Source organism: Excalfactoria chinensis, chromosome 20, assembly GCF_039878825.1.
Source record: "Excalfactoria chinensis isolate bCotChi1 chromosome 20, bCotChi1.hap2, whole genome shotgun sequence".
NCBI classification, from domain to species: domain Eukaryota; kingdom Metazoa; phylum Chordata; class Aves; order Galliformes; family Phasianidae; genus Excalfactoria; species Excalfactoria chinensis.
The window spans coordinates 3802014-3817451 of NC_092844.1; the positions used below are offsets into that span (position 1 = coordinate 3802014).

The window sequence follows — 15438 nt, forward strand, 5'->3', positions numbered from 1 at the left end:
GTCCCAGCTACGTGAGCAGATTGAGGCCAATGTGACGGATGGAGGCATCTGACGGGCTGGGACAAGGCAGGGAAGCCACCACCAGCTCTCAGTCAGCCCAAAGCTCCAACCCACCTCAGCTCACAGCAATTAGCAGAGCAATTAGCAGGAGGCAGCACGGCGCTGGGGCTCGGCGGGGAGCTGTGCTGCGGGTGGGCTCAGTGCCCCCCAGCACCACCGGTTCCTGTAACAGCCATTTATTATCATCGCTTCACATTTCCATCAGCAGCGTGTCTGCAGGCTTTGGCAGCAACGAGCGTTTCTGATTCCGCTGCTGATTTGCAGAGCCAGCCCTGGGTCTTTTCTTTTCCTAAGGGCTCTTTTTGCTTCGTACAGTTGAGGGTTTCGTTCCCAGCTCGGCCTCTTCCAAAGCAGCTGGAGGAAGAATTACAGGCGGGTTGGGTTGGGTTGGTTGCAGCAGGGCTGTGCTGTGGACACCTGTCCATAGGGCACTGCCTTGGGACGATGAATGCCATTCGGTGCTGCACGCTGGGCCCCATCTGTGTGCTGCTCCACAATCCATTACCGCTCCCTCGGACCATCATTTATCACCAAGGCAGACAGAGGCCTGGCAGGGAATGGTGCTGCCCTTCTCGCATCCTCCAGGCCGGCAGCACCCGGTGACATGTCATTATTATAACAGAAGGTGCATCCCTCAGAGCTGCCCGGCTCCTATTTGTTATCATTGTGTGAGCTGCCAGCACAGCAGAGCCAGGTTGGAGCAGGGGAGAACCCCCCCCCCCGGCACAGAGCTGCTCCTCTGGGTTCAGTGCCTTTTCCCCCTTTAATCCCCTGTTTGCTCCCTTCCTCCCCTGCAGCTGAAGCACATTGCACACATGCAATGCATTAGCTGGGATTTTTCCTTTCCCTGCCTCCCCCCCCTTTGCTAAGCTGGGGACCTCCAGGAGGAAGAAGCTATGAATTGACCCTGCCCAGCACTTTAATTGACAGGTCATTAAAGATGAATGTGCGGCTAGAGAGAAATATTCAGATTGCAGGCTGGCTCTTGTCCGTCTGGGATTTTAATGATTTATGTTCCTTTCCCCACCCCATCCCTCCCACCTCCCCCAACCCAGGCACTATGGGAGGTCTCTTTTTGGATGGCGACGAGAGCCCGGCGCTGGAGGACATCAGCAAATGGACAGTGGAGGATGTGTGCAGCTTCGTGTCCAACCTGGCAGGCTGCACTGAGTACACTCAGGTAATGCCCTGTGCCACCATCCCCATGGGCACACAGCTTATGCATTGTGATGAGGCTTCAGCAACAACATTCTGCTTGGTTCAGCACCCATGGGACAGCTGGGAAGGATGGATGCTTTGGGTTTCAGCATTGAGGGAGGGAGGTTGTCCTGGCCATGCTGTCTTTGGAGGAAGGAAATGGGCCTATTAGGTTCTGTAGGGTCAAAGAGCAGAAACAAGCACTGCAGCCATGAGCAGCTTCACTGGTGGAGCCCAGCAATAAAACCCACAAGGTACATTGTGCTGCTCAGCAATGATGCTGCCATGCAAAACCCTTACAGAGGAGGCTGTGATCCAGGGGTTGTCAAAGCAGAGATGCTTTTCTCCTGCATCTCATGCACGTCTATGAGGGTCTGCAGTGCTGCTGCTGCTCCGTGCTGAGCCTGGATCCTGCTCCCTTCCCTGCAGGTATTCCGTGAGCAGGCCATTGATGGCGAGACCTTGCCCCTGCTGACAGAGGAGCACCTGCTGAACAACATGGGGCTGAAGCTGGGGCCGGCACTGAAGATCCGCTCACAGGTAGGGCTGCTTCCCCAGTCTGATAGCAAGGCTCATTCTGAGCCTTCAAAACATCCCACACTCTCACATATCTTATATGATGAGCCTCCCATTAACTGGGAGGGGGCTGCAGAGGGGGCACAGCACATGGGGTACCCATCCATGTGCTGGTAGCTGGGATGGCAGCATGCAGTGCTCAAACAGGGTTTCCCTAAGCCACGAGCTGGGCATTTTTGTTGTATGATGGTAAAAACAATAATGGTGAGTTTACTACTTTCCCTACCAGCCCTCCACTGTTTATGAGGGGTCTCATAAAAAGGTTCTGTGGGCAATTGTTCCCCGTGGGTCAATTGAGCAGGAAATAAAAGCCTTTATGTTTCTTAAAAGACAGAGGATGCCAAATAGCTCACAGACATACTGAGATTGGATTCGGTATTGGGGGGGGGGGATGTGAGATACGGGCTAAAGTTAGAAAAACCCTGCTTCAATTTAATCAGTAGTGTTTAAAGTTCTATAATAAGGCATGGGGAGCAAGAGGGGGGGAGAGCAGCGTCCCAATGCTGTGAACTGAATAATGCCCCAGTTGTCTGGTTGGAGCACATGCCTGTGTTTTTGTTTAAGCTTAAATGCGAACCAGCTGTGTAGGTGCTGGGAAGCTGGGAGGCCTTTGGCCCTTGCTGGGAGGTGAGATTGGCTGCGGGAAAAGGTTCTTCTGTGCTGCAGAAGGGAGAGAGGCTGCAGGCTTGTGGCTTCCTGTGCACCCCAGAGCCAGTTGGGTTTTGTTTCCTCTTCCCTTCTTGTTGAAGTCGGTCCTGCTGTGCAGAAGCGGGCACTGCACCGTCCTGCAGCCTTGATGGTAGGTTTGGGGTGAGCAGAAGGGTTTTGTTGACCCAGAGCTGCTTGCCAGTGGGACAGCTAACAGGTATCCCTCAGGCAGCAGGGAGCCCAGGTAGGAGGGCAGCAGGACCTGCTCTCACCATTACTACCACCAGCACTGCAGCCTCACCTGGCCAGGTAAACAGGCTCCAGGTTCCCCTTTACCTGGCCAGGTACATGGACTCCATGTTCCCCTCATCTGGCCATGTACAGGGGCTCCAGGTTCCCTTCACCTGGTCAAGTAAGCAGGGTTCAGGTTCCCCTCCCCTGGCTGTACACATGGGATCCTGGTTTCTCTCACCTGGTCAGGTAAGCAGGCTCCAGGTTTCCCCTTACCTGGCCAGGTATGTGAGCTCCAGGTTCCACTCACCTGGCCAGATTCATAGGCTCCAGGTTCCCCTTACTTGGCCAGGTACATGGACTCCAGGTTCCCCTTAACTGGCCAGGTAAGCAGGCTCCAGGTCCTCTGTGTTTCCACCAGCCCTTCATGGGACACTGTAGACCTGAGCATCGCAGCTCTGGGTCTGGACTTTGGTTCAGCACTGTGCTGTGAGAAGACAGGCACAAAACAAGCAGCAGGCAAACAAAAACCCTTTTCATTTACACTCTTTCCTTTCCAACAGGTAGCCAAGCGAGTGGGCAGGGTGCTCTACATGGCCGGTTTCCCCATGGCTTTCCCTTTGCAGCCTCCAGGGTTGAGGCCACCAGAGCGGGACCTTCCCCCAGCCGAGCTGCGGCCCTCATCCACAGGCAGCGTGTCGTCCCCATTCAGCGCCGCGCTGCCCTCCGCCAGCAGGATCTCCCCAAAGCAAGAGAATGGAAACCCTTCCATTGGGGCTGGGCTGAGCGACAGCACCACTAAACCACCATCCTAACAGCTCCCAGATGCTCCAGGAACTGAGGATGGATCGAACAAATGGAAAGGTTTGGGAGAGCAGAAGAGCCTCCTCCCCTAAGCAGCATTGGAGATGGGAGGAGGAGTGAGGAAGGGGAAGGTTTGATTTGTTGTTATTATTTGGGATGCATTTTGCTTTTTGTTTTTGTTTTTTTGCTTCAAAGGAAAAAAAAAAATAACAGTGAAAAAAACTGTCAACAAAGGGAAGGAATAAACTATCCAAAGATGTATTGAGATGAGGCCAATGAAGAAGACAGAAGGGAGGTGGTGCTGGAGGGGCACAGCGGTACCTACGTTCCCCTCTGTGATTGTTGGGAATGCTCTTTGCCTTCGAGGAGCTCCAGGCACTTGTGTGGGGGGGGCAGGAAAAGAGAGGGGGGAGCTGGCACTGCTCCTCCATCAGGACTCAGCACCGTTGAGCACAACACCCATCACAAACAGAACTCACCCCCCCCTCTCAGCCTTCCTATGGATCTCCTTCCTCTACCTGGAAACTGAGCTCAGTTCCTCCATTCAGGTGTCTATGCATCTCTAAGAGAACTTCTTTTTGCAAACAATACCAAAGACAACGAGTGAGAAAACAAAAAAAAAAGGCAAGTTGTTGGTCCATGTTTACTCTGGTGTGGATGGTACGGCGCAGGCAGTGTGGGGCTGCCCATGCAAACACACGCTGCCGGACTCTGCCCAGCCCTGCAGAGCTGGATTTGCTTGAGTTAATAAGGAAGAAATGAGTGTGTTCTCATTGGGGGTGTTTTAAGGTTAAACCCCCCCCCATACCCCAACCAAGTCATGTGTACTGCGGACTCATTTCTATACCTTTGGGGTTGTTTTTTTTTCCTGGTTGTTGGTTGGTTTGTAGGATTCCTGTCCTTTTTCAAAGCCTTCTTACAGAGGTGGCTGTCGTTGCACATTCAGGCCTGCTGCAGACTATGAGACAGAACTCCCTGCAGCATTACGGGGGTGTATGTGTGGGGGGGGTTCAAAACAGCAGGCAGAGTTTTGACTACTGTGAATGCAATGGTAACTCCTGAGGGCAACCTCCTGTGACCTGTACAGTTGTGAGCAACAATCACAACCGGATCCCATTGTGGTACTTTTCTGTCTCTCTCTTTCTCTGCTCCCCTTTTGGTTTGGTTGAAAACGTTGCACGTGCTGCCATATGTTTTGTTTTCTTCTTCCCCAATAGCTCGGTGGTACATTATTAGCTTCTTTATATTGTAAGAAAAGGAAAAAAAAGCAAAAAAAAAAAAAACCACACACAGAAATCCAACCCTTCTCCCCCCACTTTGTCATTATCCATCACATCACAATAAAAAGATGCTTTCCAGCAATCAGTTTCAATAAAAAAAGGACACCGTTCCATTTACAAACAGTACCTGGCCTCCTGAGCCCCTGGCTGCACCCCCAGCCCCATGGCTGCACCCCAGCTCTTTTCTTCCCTTGCTGTGTGCTGTGCTGCTGCAACTGGGAAGTGGGGGGGCAATAAGCACAGTGCCCAGCTACCTTATGACAAGTCAAGGTAAGTGAACATGTTTGTCTTGCAAGGCAGGGTCCCAAAGTTCCGTCCCAGGCTCCCACGTGTCCCCACCATCAGGGCAGCTCAGGGCTCAGTTACAACTGCAGGCACTGAGTTATCACTTAGCAGGAAGCTATAGGACACTTGGGTGGATACCAGGTCCTTACACTATCAATCAGCTCTACCTCTTCCATCCTACTTCCACCCCTTCCCTTTGCATCCTCCCATAGCCCAATGTTTGTTCCTTACAGTGAATTTCTTTAGTATACACACAGCACATGGTGGCAGATGGATCTGATGATGATGCTGATAAAGGCTTCCACTTGGCAGTGATAGGAAGGCTCTAAATGCTCTACACAACCCCTGAGAGCCCTTTGGGGAGGGTCTGGAGAGAAGCCCAGGGCCCACAGGTGGTTGGATGGGCAGACAGGAGGTCCTCATACAAAGAGCTCCTTTGGTCAGCTGCTCCAGCAGGAGCTGAAACTGACCCCTGTGTTATTTAAAGCAGATTTGAATGTGGCTTTTTTATTAACCTACACCAGTTTTACTGGCTTCGATGTGACCACAAAACATGGCTCAAAAAACCTGCCAAGTCCAAACAGCTTCAGCGCTGTGATTCACCCCAACAGTCCTTGGGGTGGGGGGTGGGGGGCTGTGCCAGGGGTCCAGGCCCCATCTCTGCCCCCCAGAGCTTACCGCCTCCTGGAGAACCAGCCAGGGGGGCTGCAGGGTTGGGGGGGGGGTCTCAGTCATCATCAGAGAAAGCCAAATCTTCCAGCACATCCTCCTCGCCCTGGGCCAGCTGCTCGAGGTCGGAGCGTGACAGTGCCTGGGGGCTGCTCTTCTTTGCCCGCTGTGAGCCCCGCGGGGCTGCCTTGCCTTCCTCTGGGGGTGGAAAGAAGGAGAGGTGTAAATCCTGCTGTACTGAGGCAGGTGGAGGCAACTCATCATTGATTTAATTCCAGACACTCATTAATTTATCAGTGTTGCTGCAGCTTCTAGATAGCAGCAGGAGAGCGCTGCAGGGTGATGTACTGTGCTGGCTTTGAGTATTGGGGGAAGACAGGAGAGCAAAGTCACTGCTGTGCCTGTTCCTACCTCTGGTCTCACAGGCTCTGACCTGCTGGAGCTCTTCCCTGTTCCACCCGCAGACCTGTGTGCACATGTGCTTTGTGGAAGAGCAGGGCAGGGATGCAGAGCACGGAGCTGAAGGCCTGGAGGACCCATCTGTCTGCCCTGAGCAATGCCCTGCTGCCAGCACTGGCTGTTCAGGCAGTGAGAACACAGCCCAAAGGGAAAGAAGCTGCCACCGGGGGTGAAAGAAGGGAGGACCAAGAGTTCCTCCTCCCCAGACACTAAGCTCACATGCCAGGAGCAGAGAGGGAAAATACACCCTCTCCATCCTTAACAGCGTTGTCAGAACATGCACCAAATACCCATCTATTCTGGGCGCTGAGGGTGGGCTGTGCGTGCCAAGCCACAGCCATCTGCCATGCGGAATCAGTCAGGTTTTGCTCTCACTTGGACTCTTTCCCCCCCTTCCTCCCTCTCATTGCTCCCCACAACCGCACATCACACCTAAAGGCAGTGGAGCAGAGCTTTGGTCCTCTGACACCCAGGCTCATAAGTGATGGTAAAAAAGCCCAATCCAGCCAAGAGCAGAGCAGCAGAGCCCTGGCAGCCCCCACTCTCGTCTGCTCATCTTGTTGCTGGGCACAGAGAAGGCTCTGAGCTGGCTGTGGTTCCATGCAGGAGGCAAGGATGGCACAGAGCTGCTGGTGCAGCACCACACCAACACTACACACCAGGAGAAGCAAGCAGGACCAAGCGTGGAACAAAGCTGCTTCTTGCAGAGCGTGCATTGCTTACCTACAGTGTTAAAACCAGATGAATGCAGGGCTTAGCCATTATCTCCTAGCTGTCCTATCCTGGGAGGAACAGCTGTTAAAGGTTGCCCCTTTGCAACCCCTCGTGCCCCCAGCACTGCTCAAAGGAAAGGTGAGGTACCCCCACCACACTCCCCTGCACGAGTAACCCACGGGGAGCCTTCAAGCAAAGCCTGCTGGGGTGGGCTCTACTTCAAGCATTTGTTTGAGCCTCGCTGCATGAGGCCCCTGCACGGAGATGAAAGGGGCTGGTGGCTTGTTAGAGCAGGGGCTGCAGAGACCTTAACCCTTTAGCTCTCTACTCAGTGTGAGCACAGAACTGACAGGTCTCCCTGTCCATGCAGTGTGTATGAGAGAAGCCCTCCTGACACCCTGCAGCTCAAAACAGCAGCAGAGCAAGAACAGAGAAGGCAGCTCCTTTGTAGGAAAGACCCCAGGATACAAAGGAACCTCTGGCCATCGCTAATTCCTTCTCCCTTTGCCCAGGTGCACTACTCACCATCTGAGTCACTGCCTTCCTCTAAATCTTCCTCGTCCTCCTCGACTTCATACTCTCCCTCTTCATCCTCATCATCCTCACCGTAGTCCTCCTTGCTGCTGCCTTCGGAGCTGTTGTCTGATTCCACCTTGCCTTTGGCTTTACCTGTAAGTTATTTGTACTGTGTCAGTGGGAACACAAAGAGGAGCACAAGAGCAGGAAGCACACACCAAGGGCACATCATCAACACCCTCCCCATGCTGTAAGGGACCTCAGTGCACTGGTGTGCTGCCCAAAGGCCCTTGCACTACAGCCCAGAGAACGATGCACAGCATTTCAGAGGCCCCTGGCTGGAGTTCATCCACAAACAGGTATTTGGGATGGCCAGGAAAACACCTCCCTGCCCTGCTCAGGGAGATATGAGTGTTGGGAGAGGAGATGGATGGATGAGCACAGCGAGGAGAAATGGGGCTGCAGAACAGACGTAACAAAAGCACAAGTCATGAAGCTGGGCCAAGAGAAGGACCAGTTCCTTGGAGCAATAGTGTCCAGCCTCCATCCCCCAGCTGCTATACACAACTGCAGACAGGGGCTGCATGGTTCAGGGCATTCTTATAAACCCTCTGAGCTTCATTCCCTCCAACAGCCACAATAGAAAGGTCCAGAACCAGATGTTGCCTCAAATCCCCTCCTAACCAAGCCCAAAGCAGCCAGGGAAGAAGCACCGAGAGCCTCTGGATCATACACTGCCCTCATAGGCACTGAGTCACCACGTGTCTAAATGGCAAAGGCATTCTGCACACAGGGTGCACAACCACAGCCTCCGCTCACCTCCTTTCAGCCCCAAGCTAAGCCCAGCTCACTGATGCAACCTCCTGCATCCAAAACTGCCATTGACCCACATCATCAGTCAGTCTCTCCGCTAAGAAACTGGTGCACATCCTTCTCATTTTGGCATCTCTTTTCTTTCGCCTTATCCTCCCTTCCCAGCAGCCGATCCGGCTGGGCTGGCCGTGGAGCCATCCATAAACTGGCTGCCAGCTCAGTGCTCACTGCCATCCGTCAGCACTGCGGCCCCAGGGGCAGCCACAACCACATCTAGCAGCAGGAGCCTCCCGGGCAGCCATGCAGAGAGCTGAGGAGATGGATGGCAGAGCCGCTGCCAGCGCCGAGCATATTGATGGGCACCTGAGAGCTCCGGCAGCGCTGTGTGCTCATCCATCAGGCAGGGCCGGCGGCAGCGCCGACAGCTCGGCTGGGAGCACACAGAGAGAGCAGCTGTGGGCAGGGAGAGGAGCCGAGCTGTTCCTGCACACCCCTAAGCATGGAGCACGCATCCTTTTGCAGGTCCTGGTGCATTCTGCAGGCTGAAATTGAGCCTCAGGTAAGAGCACGGCTAGCAGGCTCCAGCTTTGGGTGCTCCCCTACTCCCTTAGGATCACATACCTTGGACCCTCCATGCAGCAGATATTCTGTGATTCTTCTGCTAGGAAACAAGAATAGAACTAACCTCTCATTCCACACACACCTCCAGCCCCCACCCGGCCTGGTATTAAATTGATGTAATATGATTACGTGAGGAATAAATGAAGAAAGCCGTTTGAGTTCATTAGCAGCACACACCAGCACCTAACGCACAGACGGCTGGGCTGGCTCATTGCACGCTGCCTCCTCGCTTTAATTGCTGCACCACCAGGCTGCCCACACCTCTTTCCCAGCCATTAATAATCTCCAGGAGCGGCTGCCTCTCCCCCCCAGAGAGCTGTCAGCTGGGAAATGAGAGGAATGCAGGAGCTCCCCCACCTCCTTGGTGACACACATTGATCAAATCCATGCTTTCCTCCCCACCGCAGGGCTCCTTCCACCCTTGCCTGCTTGTTGGCTCCTAAAATGTGCAAAGTCCTTTCTCTTCACACCTTCCAAAGACCCCAACCAAGAGACTCAGGCCTGCCAAGTGCTTTTTCTGCTCCGAAGGGCACCATTGCTGCCCCTCTGGGAGGGTCCATTCAGCTCCACCTGTGCAGAGCATAAAACAAGAGCAAGGGGAATCTCCCCTCAGATCAAGCAGATTAAGAAATGATTGGAAACTCAGTGCTCTCCTTGCTTGCCACTCATCCCCATGCAGCTTCCAGCCAGGTGCAACCAGAATAAGGCAGGAGTGCTGTGCTGTGACCCTGAGCAGGCAAACCTGTATCGAAGTCCCCTTCTGAGGGTTAGGATCTTGGTCTGAGCTCACTGGCTCAACTGCCCATCGCCTTCTTTACTCACTTAGAAAGCCCCTAAATGAATCAGCAGTGCTGGTGCTGAGACTGCAGAGAGCTCAAGCCACAGGGTAAACCAGTGAGACCTCGCAATAAATCCTTTGCAGAGATCTCCAGGCCTCTGGAATTGGCTCTTTCCAATAAGAAAGAGCTTTGTTTGCTGCTGCACAGGACCTCATCCTACAAAAACACACCAACCTCCATCTCACCAAGGTCACTTTTCAGACCACTTCTTCCTCCTCTATCACAGCACCCTACAAAGGAGCCAGCATTCATTACTTCTGTGCTAAACTCATGACTGATGCTCACACCTCATGTGTGTCACAGCCAGGACTTTACCTGCAGATCAATTCTCCCATTCCTGCAAGTCTCCCTTCTATACAAACCGTCACACATTGGAAAGCCCTGCGATAGCCCAAACTTTCCCCAATGACAAACAGAACGGCTACGTATTTTTCAAGCCTCGAGGTGAACTTTTGCAGCAGGTTGCACAATTTAGTGTGGCCCCCTCGTGGTCACAACCTGTGAGTGACACCGCTCCATTCCTGGAGCATTCAGAGTTCATTGGGGCCTTAGGAAAGCCTGGTCATTCACTGAGTAATAAATGCATTAGAAGGGCACACAAGGAGAGGATGACCATCCTCCCATCAATGATTCTTGCTCTGGTAGCCAGCCCCTATAACAGCCACTGTTTGCAATGACTTACAGAGTGGAGACCAAGCGTGCCATTGGGTAGAACAACATCCTTACCTTAACAGAAGATGGATTTCTGCACCTCCACCCTCTAATCATGAGACAGCAAACACTTCTTGTCCCAGGTCAGCTATGCTGCCCCACATCACAGACAAAGCTGGACAAGGAGCCCAGCCCAGCCCTAGAGCTGTACCTTTTATGGACAATCCAACGTCCTCCTCATCAGAGTCAGTGTCCAGCTCAAACAGGTCCTTGAACTCCTTCTTATCTTCCTCCTTCTTTTCATCTTGTTTCTTGCGTTTAATTTCTGGGAAGTTCAGGTCTTCAAGCTGGAAGAAACAACAAAAGCAACAGTGAGAATAACCTTAGTTTGTACTTCTAAACATAAACTGCATGACACATGAACTTGGCTGAGAGCAGTTGGTTTGCCTGCAGCCAACAGGCAGAGCAGCAGATACATCTGTGAGCCCACTGCCAAGGTGAACAACGCATGCAAAGCACCACTGCCCCACTGATCTCTATGCAATACATTACATTTGCTAAAGGGCAGTCCACTGCTGGCACCTTGGCTTTTCACCAGGACATCCCTGATAAGCTTGGCTGTCCCAGAGCTCTGGAATGCAAGTCATGCAGGCTGTTCTGGCTTTGGGTCTGTCTGCACCACGGCTCACCCTGTTGCTGGCCCTGATGGAGATCAGTGGGCCAAGTCTCTCTGCTGCAGGCACAGCCAATATCAATGCCATTAAGTACTTGCAATTGACACCACCTCACCGCTCTTTACACCTCTCCAGAGGGGGATTAGGGGGAGGATTTACTTGCCAGGGCTCAGGCCAGCAGGGTGAAGATAATCAGAATGCAAATTAAATCCCAAGTGCACTCGGAACATCAGCTGCCCGCTGCCTGTGCCTGGCTGCACACCTCCTGGGAAGCACTCATGCATTAGCACACATTAGCTTGCTTGGAAACATTCACCCTACGAGTAATAACTCATTTGCTCTCCCACCCATCAGCCTGGCCCTCGATGCACTGCACTCCTCTTTGCCCACGGCCCCCCTACAGCCCTGCTAGGAGCTTCCCCAGTGGGACAGGCACACTGCATCCACAAAGGCAGCCCTCTGGGAAGGAACAGGAGCTGTGCATTTGTTCCTGCAGCCAATTCCAGCAATTTCTCCCGACCTGTTTCATGGTTATGGTCCCCAACTGAGCAATATTGATTGTGGGAGCTGAGTACTTACAAGCAATCATCTGCAGCACCAGGACGGGAAGTCAGAAGCTAAGCAGAGAGGGGAGCAAAGCACCAAGCTCCTGCCCTGATGACATCCTACAGCCAAGTGCCACTGCTCTGCTGCAGCAGTGAGACAAGAGATTGGCACTGCCCAAACAGGACAGAGCCGGGGTTGGAATTGTCCCAGTCCCCCAACAGAAGGAGAAATGCAGATCTGACAACTGCCCAGGTCCCTGTTGGGAGACTTGGTCACAGTTCTTTGCGACAGCACTAAGTGAGATGTAAAAATCACCCAAGGTCTCACGGTGACCCCTCGTGCATTCTGAGTGTTTTCCTACAACACATCACTCAGGTTTGGATGCAGGGATGCAACTGTTCAGGTCGGGCACCTCAAAATAAAGGCTCCAGAAATCCCTACCAGCTGTGAGGTCACTCCAAAGCAAGGGAGTGAGGACTTACACTGAGCCCCAGCTCACAGACACAGCCTGTGCTCAGCACCCAGGAGCAGTAATTAGGTAATTTGGGGGTCAGTCTCTTAATTCCCAGATAGAAGGTTACTATCTGCTGAGTCTCACGAAGCCGATTAGTCTGCATCCCATTAAAAACCATTGGGAAAAGCAAATGGGCAGACGGGGTCAGCACTGTTACACGAGGCAAACTGCAGCTCCTGGCAGCTGAGAGCCAGGCTGATTTTATTCTGTTATTATTTTTTCCCCCCAATGGCTGCTAATGGGACATGGATTTTCCCAGCCCTAATGGGCCTCATGGTGTTCACTCTCCTGCTGGGGCTCACAATGCTGCATCATTAAGCTAGCAGTCCCCACCGAGAGAGACAACAGCCCCATTCACCAAGCAAAGATGTCAGGCAGCCACAGGCCCATCTGAAAGCTAACTCCAAAACCTCTCTCTCTGCAGTTGATCCGTTCAGCCCACTTTCTCCAGCAGGGAACAAGTCCCCGTCACTGCCCTTGAGATTTCCCCTGGTTTCTGAAGTCATCCTCCTGAGCCTTGCTATGCCAAAGCAACAGCCCTTCAGTCGCCCCAGGGAACCTCAGCCTCCTGCCCTTATCTCAGCACAGAGCACTGAGAGCTTCCAGGATCTCCCACGTCTTCTGTTGCACTCTGGGACCTGGCTCAAAGCCAGTCGTGCTCATGTCCCATCGATTATTTTAATTGTTCCCCACCATATGCTGGAGACACCAATTACATCTATTTCCTGCTCCCTGCCCAAGCAGCCTCGCTCAGCCACTTTCATTGCATTAGCATCGAGACAGCTTTCCTTCAGACTCCTAATGTAAGCAGAGCTCCCACCCCCACCTCCTGCATGCACAGCAGTGAGGAGTGGATACAGAGCTTTCCCTTTGGCAGGAGATATAGGAAATGACAGGCTGGGCACAGCCAGCAGGTCCCACCTCACCACTGGTCACACAGCTTGAGCCTGAACAGGGACAGAGACAAGTTCAACCCAGCACTCCTGCTCTTAGACAAGCAAACAGGGTACAGGACACAGGCACTGCTGCCAGGACATGGCTCTCTAACTGCTCTATTTATAGGTGATGTGCAGTAAGGAAGGTGTTTTGTTCTTACTCTTTCTTTGCCGGTGATTTCCAGTTGTATCTCCTTCTCTCTTAGCTTCTTCCATTGAGTGTAGTACTTGGTCAGAGGTGTCCCCTCCCCTTTGATCTGCTTCTCCCATTGTTCCTGTGGGCAGAGAGGGTGATAACTTAGGGAAGGTTTTAAAGCAGCTCTGCAATACAACCTTGGCAAATGCAGGGAGTTAAGAGTTGAAGGGCCTCTCCCAAACCGCACTCTGGGTAGGCAGCTGGCTAAGGCTGCAAGCAGGACTGAGTGTGAATCTGGGCACAGTCACAATAGCAACCACTGAGTCAGGATTGCTGTGACTGACAGCTGTCCAAATGCAGCACCAGAGACATGATATGCAAGCAGGAATTTAACAGGTGAAAGGAAAAGGGGATGAGCAATGGGAGAGGTTTAATACAGGTCCATAAAGAGCATCCAGGCAGGGCTGGTGCATCTCTGGCTCCAACAGCTCTGCTACAGACGCCAGCAGGCAGACAGCACAGCTCCACACCGCACAGGGAGGGATTCCTGAGCAATACAAAGTCACCCCACTTATAGATCAGGCTGCTATCAGGCTGCCAGCTGTAATCAGGCCATTTGTTGATGCTGCTCGGTATGGACAGCTTCTGAGAAAGGCTCTTCTTCGGGAAGCCAGATGTCTGTTTGTTCTGTCTGAGACAGCTCTTTTGGTTTTAGTGTGTGCTGCATGCAGAGATTAAAAAACAACAAGATGAAAAAAGAAAAGGCCACTGAAACACCACTATCTTTCTAGTCTGCACACCTCAACAGGAGTTTGGAGAGTCGATGCCAGCCGACCAACCTCAACCATTTGCAATTCTCCTTTTGGGTCTGATATTTTGCTCTAGCAATCCAGGCATCCTCTCTGAGCAGCACTTTGCACTGCTGCTATACCCTTTATACACCACCAGCCTGAACAAACCACTGCCTGCTTTCCCTCACCAACCCCCTTTCCCAGAGGCAACCTGCAGCTGCCCCATTGGGACCAGCTCTGTTTGACCCACACCACAATGCTCCTGGGCAAGCAGGTGCACGAGCATCAGCCAAGAGCCATGCAGGCAGCAAGATGTTAAAACAATCCATTCTTAAAACAAGGGGCTGCAGCTAGAGCTGCTGGGAAAAGCAGACTGTGTGGTAGAGTGCTTGGAAACCCTTTTTCTTTCATTTAAGCCACGATCTTCCCCAGCCTATCATTCCATAGAGAGCCCTGGGGGCTGAAATCTCTACCTCAGCCGAGTGGGTGGGTGGTCACAGCACTGTCTGTCTGCAAATAAAAAACCCAAAACAAAACCCTAACCACTTTGTTCCAGACGGGAAATAATTCCTTTGGCAAAGCAGCCCCAGCCAGAAACGCGTTTACAGAACCCAAGACTATTTCATCTCTTCAAACCAGCTCCATCAGCCTCTTAATCCCAGAACAACGCTGCTGTGTCCAGGCATTGATATGGCAGGATTTCAAAGGATAATGTTCCTGCAGTTACTGCCCCTGTGCGTCCGAAGATGAATTAAGTCTGCGCTGCAGCTTTGCTCCATGCCTACCTGTTAGCAGTGACATCCAATGATACCACATGGCCAAAGAGACATCACTCTGATCCCATCAACAACCTCCCAGGCACAGATATTTTCACCTCTCTCCTGCTAGGCAAGGAAGAATCAGAGCCACCACTTGCTCACAGAGGCACACACACAAAGCTCACCTGCTACCAGGCTTGCGGAGGGCTCTGAGCTGAATAAATACAAAGGCAAAGCAAACAGAGCTTCACTAACAAGGCTTAATTTACATAGGGCCCAAATTTCAGCTCAGCAGGTCCCCAAAGGACTAAGGAAAGCAGGTAGCACCCCTAGCAATGCCAGTTTAGATTCAGGAGGACAGCATCTCTCAGCCTGTTAGTCACATGGCCAACAGTTCATTTCCTAAGGTAAGAGGAGGTCTCCATCATCACCACAGCCACTCTCTTCCACCCCAGCACTAAGGCAGGATTACTCTGAGGTTCAACTCATGGACCCCACACATCACCCAGGGCCAATGTAGCTCTTCTAGGCATCAAATGTGATCAGCATCTTAGCAGCAGGAGGGACTGGAGACAGAAGAATAGACCGGTGTCTCTCGAGGGCAGAATGCCTGATTGTGGTTCTTACAGCTCACAACTTTACTGATTCCATCCTCCTGTTTCCATGACGAAAGGTTTGCCTTAGGAGCCTGAACTGTGTCATGTGTCAGCAGTTCTGTGCT

General features: G+C 52.5%; 2 protein-coding genes across 8 annotated transcripts in view; one reads left to right on the forward strand and one right to left on the reverse strand.

The window, feature by feature from the left end:
- SAMD11 (sterile alpha motif domain containing 11) overlaps positions 1-4128 on the forward strand; it is a 73407-nt gene extending 69279 nt beyond the window's left edge. For all 6 annotated transcript variants that reach the window (XM_072354020.1, XM_072354021.1, XM_072354024.1 and 3 more), the window contains 3 exons: positions 1116-1240; positions 1687-1797; positions 3276-4128. In XM_072354020.1, coding sequence (XP_072210121.1) covers positions 1116-1240; positions 1687-1797; positions 3276-3527 — 488 coding nt within the window. In that variant the 3' untranslated portion in view covers positions 3528-4128. The remainder of the gene's footprint in view (positions 1-1115; positions 1241-1686; positions 1798-3275) is intronic.
- A 684-nt stretch (positions 4129-4812) lies between these two features.
- NOC2L (NOC2 like nucleolar associated transcriptional repressor) overlaps positions 4813-15438 on the reverse strand; it is a 29110-nt gene continuing 18484 nt past the window's right edge. Inside the window, exons 16-20 of one of the 2 annotated variants that reach the window (XM_072354027.1) lie at positions 13194-13307; positions 10575-10710; positions 7449-7592; positions 5760-5948; positions 4813-5011 (exon numbers count right to left, since the gene is read on the reverse strand). In XM_072354027.1, the coding sequence (XP_072210128.1) occupies positions 5809-5948; positions 7449-7592; positions 10575-10710; positions 13194-13307 (534 nt within the window). In that variant the 3' untranslated portion in view covers positions 4813-5011; positions 5760-5808. Of the gene's footprint in view, positions 5949-7448; positions 7593-10574; positions 10711-13193; positions 13308-15438 lie in introns of both variants that reach the window. The other variant, XM_072354026.1, reaches the window with a different exon arrangement.